The sequence below is a fragment of the Poecilia reticulata genome, linkage group LG15, assembly GCF_000633615.1.
Source record: "Poecilia reticulata strain Guanapo linkage group LG15, Guppy_female_1.0+MT, whole genome shotgun sequence".
NCBI classification, from domain to species: Eukaryota; Metazoa; Chordata; class Actinopteri; order Cyprinodontiformes; family Poeciliidae; genus Poecilia; species Poecilia reticulata.
Genome location: NC_024345.1, coordinates 29,742,105 through 29,746,856, shown reverse-complemented (window position 1 = coordinate 29,746,856; position 4,752 = coordinate 29,742,105). Strand labels below are relative to the sequence as shown.

The window sequence follows — 4,752 nt, the reverse complement described above, 5'->3', positions numbered from 1 at the left end:
AACAAACTACAGAGAACAAACTACACAGAACAAACTACAGATAAACAAACTACAGATAAACAAACTACATGTTAGTTTTTCCTGGATAAATGAGATCCCCCATCATAATGCTGCCTCTACCATTCTGTATTCCTCTGCATCATTTAGTTCCTACATTTAACTGATTATTTCACATTAACTCCTTCATGTCTGGGTTTATGAGTCGGTTCTGTTTGCTGGTAACTGGACTGAACCGACCGGCTTCAGAACCTTTAAGGTTCCTAAAGAGAGCTCTGATGTCTCCATGGCGACCGACGCATGGAGGTTTGACCTTTTCCTAAAACATCAATTCTCTGAACACGGAGGTCAGAATCCTGGTGAGACGTTTCTTCATCATCACCATCATCATCATCACCATCATCATCACCATCATCACCATCACCATCATCATCATCACCACCATCACCATCATCATCATCATCATCATCATCACCATCATCACCATCATCACCATCACCATCATCATCATCACCACTTCTAGAAATGAACAGATGTTTCTGCCGTTCTCTTTCAGCTCCTCTGAAACGTTCATGACATTAACGGACCTGAAGGATTTTGTTATTTTTAATTTAACTTTTTTTTCATAATGTGATGCAAAAACATTTTTTTTCTGTTCACTTTTTATAATCTGGTGTAAACAATTTACAAGTTTACCAGAAATCATGAGAAACACAAATTTCTTTCAGTTGATTTTAACTTTATTATAAAAGCTAAACCCATATATTATCCTGGTTTTGTATGGGGCTCCATTTGTATCAAAAATAAGTAGTCATGAACTCTGGTCTGGTCCGTGTGTCCTCCCTGTCTGGGCCAGGTCTGTCCATCCGGAGCGTCTGCTGGCGAGCCGACCGGATCCTGGCAGGAACTCAGGACAGCGAGATCTTTGAGGTGAGGAGGAACCGGAAACGTTTCAGGAAAAATGTTTTATTCTGGCTCATTAGACCGAACGCAGCTCAGCGGCTCAAATGAACAAACTGTAGGTTTATCAGCAACAGTGTTCATGTGTTCATCAGGTGATGGTGCGAGAGCGCGACAAGCCGCTGCTCATCATGCAGGGTCACAGCGAGGGCGAACTCTGGGCTCTGGACGTTCATCCCAAAAAACCTCTGGCTGTAACCGGCAGCGACGACCGATCCGTCAGGTGGGAAACGATGTCATACTGGAGCCGCCCAGTAGCACCAGCAGTGCACTGGGAGCCGAGGTGGAGCAGTTATGATAGAAATATAATCTACTGTCCCTCAGTGGGGAAATTCAGGTTGACCAGCAGCAAAGGGACGAACAGATGAAGGTGAAAATATAAGAACTAAAGATAAGAAATGAGAGAAAACAGCATGAGAAAATAACTTTATACCTTCATTAAAGACAAGACACAATGTTCTACCAGTAAACTCTCAGCTGTTTGTGTTTAACCTGAAGCAGTGGAGAACCACACCAAGCTGTGTGTGTCTTAATGTGTGTGTGTGTGTGTGTGTCTTAATGTGTGTGTGTGTGTGTGTGTGTGTGTTAATGTGTGTGTATGTGCGTGTTTGGGTGTGTGTGTTAATGTGTGTGTGTGTGTGTGTGTTAATGTGTGTGTGCATGTGTGTGTTAATGTGTGTGTATGTGCGTGTTTGGGTGTGTGTGTGTTAATGTGTGTGCGTGTGTGTGTGTGTGTGTTAATGTGTGTTAATGTGTGTGCGTTAATGTGTGTGTCTTAATGTGTGTGTGTGTGTGTGTGTGTGTGTGTTAATGTGTGTGTGTGTGTTAATGTGTGTGTGTGTTAATGTGTGTGTGTCTTAATGTGTGTGTGTCTTAATGTGTGTGTCTTAATGTGTGTGTGTGTGTGTGTGTGTGTGTGTTTGTGTGTGTGTGTGTGTTAATGTGTGTGTGTGTTAATGTGTGTGTGTCTTAATGTGTGTGTGTCTTAATGTGTGTGTCTTAATGTGTGTGTGTCTTAATGTGTGTGCGTGTCAGGTTGTGGAGCCTGGTTGACCACGCTCTCATCGCGCGATGCAACATGGAGGAGGCGGTTCGCAGCGTGGCGTTCAGCCTGGACGGATCCCAGTTGGCTCTGGGGATGAAGGACGGATCCTTCACCGTGCTGAGAGTTAGGTGAGCCAGACGCTGTGGCCCCGACCGGGCCCCCCGACTCGGACCGGGTCCTTATGTTTACCCTGTGATGCTAACCGGATGCTAATGTTTACCCTGTGATGCTAACCAGATGCTAATGTTTACCCTGTGATGCTAACCGGATACTAATGTTTACCTTGTGATGCTAATCGGATGCTAATGTTTGCCCCGTGATGCAAACCAGATGCTAATGTTTACCTTGTGATGCTAATCGGATGCTAATGTTTACCCTGTGATACTAATGTTTACCCCGTGATGCTAACTTGATGCTAATGTTTATCCCGTGATGCTAACCGGATGCTAATGTTTATCCTGTGATGCTAACCGGATGCTAATGTTTACCCCGTGATGCTAATGTTTACCCTGTGATGCTAATCGGATGGTAATGTTTATCCCGTGATGCTAATCGGATGGTAATGTTTACCCTGTGATGCTAATCGGATGGTAATGTTTACCCTGTGATGCTAAATGGATGCTAATGTTTAGCATTANTGTTTACCCTGTGATGCTAAATGGATGCTAATGTTTAGCATTACCCTGTGATGCTAATCGGATGGTAATGTTTACCCTGTGATGCTAATCGGATGCTAATGTTTACCCTGTGATACTAATGTTTACTCCGTGATGCTAACTTGATGCTAATGTTTATCCCGTGATGCTAACCGGATGCTAATGTTTATCCTGTGATGCTAACCGGATGCTGATGTTTACCCCGTGATGCTAACCGGATGCTGATGTTTACCCTGTGATGCTAACCGGATGCTAATGTTTATCCCGTGATGCTAACCGGATTCTCCGCCCACTCAGGGACATGACGGAGGTCGTCCACATCAAGGACAGGAAGGAGGTGATCCATGAGATGAAGTTCTCTCCAGACGGAGCGTATCTGGCTGTCGGCTCCAACGACGGCCTGGTGGATGTTTACGCCGTCGCCCAGAGATACAAGAAGGTCAGGAAGCCTCAGCAGGAAGTGATGCTGCACAGACAGACAGAGACGATCCAGAAATATAAAAACCAACCATAAAACTGTAATAAGATTAAAATTCATGCAGTCCAGTTTAATGTCCAGTTCCGTTGTTCAGCTTTGTCAGATGGTAAAAAGTTTTCTACTGGAGGAAACCCAGCAGCGGCTGAATCCCTGACTGGCAGCCATCTTTGCTCTGACTGGTTCCAGGTGGGAGAATGCAGTAAATCCACCAGTTTCATCACACACCTGGACTGGACTGTGGACGGGAAGATCCTGCAGAGCAACGACGGAGCCGGAGAACGCCTCTTCTACCGGATGCCCAGTGAGTCTGGACCAGAGAGTACAGACTGGATCGATCCGATCGATCTGATCTGATCAATATCATCAGATCAGAGTCTGTAGAGTTTGATCCGTCCTTCTCTGCTTCACCGATCGATCAGGTTCCGAGTCGTTTCTTCCTGCAGATGAAAGTCAGACGTTTTCTTTCTGTCTGGTTTCTATGGATGATGGTTATTGATCGTTTCCATGGCAACAGCAGCATTTGTTGAGATCTGCTTTCCTTCCTCCTGCAGTGGGGAAACCCATCACCAACGAGGAGGTTAAAGGTCAGCGCTGGGCCTCCTGGAGCAGCGTCCTGGGGTCAGAGGTCAGCGGCGTCTGGCCAAAGTACTCCGACTCGACGGCCATCAACGCGGTGGACGCCAACCTGTCGTCCGGCGTCCTGGTGTCCGGGGACGACCTGGGCCTGGTGAAGCTGTACCGCTTCCCCTGCCTGCGGAAAGGTTGGCTGCTCCGCCTGCGGCTTCGTTTTGCTTCTCTTCTCCCTCAACAATCTGCCTCTCGTTTGCCTCCAAGGAGCCAAATTCAAGAAGTACCTGGGCCACTCGGCGCACGTCACCAACGTCCGCTGGTCCAGCGACCTGCAGAGCGTCCTGACCACCGGCGGAGCCGACCACGCCCTCTTCCAGTGGCACTTCCTGCCGGAGGACGGGGCGGGCGGAGCGCCGGACGGAAACACAGCAGGTGGGACAGGAAGGACAAACTACCTGATCGTTCCTCACTTCCTCCAAGATCCAGCAGGATCGATAATCCTGGGAGTTTTAAGGATGACGGAACATTTCCAGAGCTTTACTGGGAGTAGATTAATGAACCATCACCATGGTTACTCGGATGTGTCTGGGTTTGGGTCTGGAGGTTGTGAGAGAAAAACCCAGTTTTTCAGAAAACGGTGCAGAATAAATGAATTCTGTGAGCAGAACTTCAGAAGAACGTTTGGCCCACAGGGGGCACTGGTCGAGTTCTTAGGGAGTTTATTTATCGCCAGCTGGTTGTTCTCATTGTTTCACTAAGACGTTCGGGTCGGTTCTGTTTGGAACAGAAACTTTACATGAGTTCTGACGAACCGGGTCAGGTTCTGTCTGACCCGGTAGAACTCTGAGGTCGATGTGAAGCAGGAGAGGAACCAGAACTCCTGATCGGATCAGATCAGTGAAACTGAAACAGGAAAACTAACAAAATGTCCAGAAAGTTTTTCACAGACCAGCTGATTCACATCAGATTAACTGATTCACATCAGATTAACTGATTCACATCAGATTAACTGATTCACATCAGATTAACTGATTCACATCAGATTA

The 4,752-nt window shown here is 46.7% G+C and overlaps 1 protein-coding gene across 1 annotated transcript in view; it reads left to right on the top strand.

The window, feature by feature from the left end:
* LOC103477425 (echinoderm microtubule-associated protein-like 6) overlaps nucleotides 1-4,752 on the top strand; it is a 54,480-nt gene that overhangs the window by 20,784 nt on the left and 28,944 nt on the right. Inside the window, 7 exon segments of the mRNA XM_017308829.1 lie at nucleotides 854-927; nucleotides 1,053-1,180; nucleotides 1,993-2,130; nucleotides 2,956-3,097; nucleotides 3,323-3,437; nucleotides 3,688-3,897; nucleotides 3,971-4,454. Of these exon segments, the coding sequence (XP_017164318.1) occupies nucleotides 854-927; nucleotides 1,053-1,180; nucleotides 1,993-2,130; nucleotides 2,956-3,097; nucleotides 3,323-3,437; nucleotides 3,688-3,897; nucleotides 3,971-4,454 (1,291 nt within the window).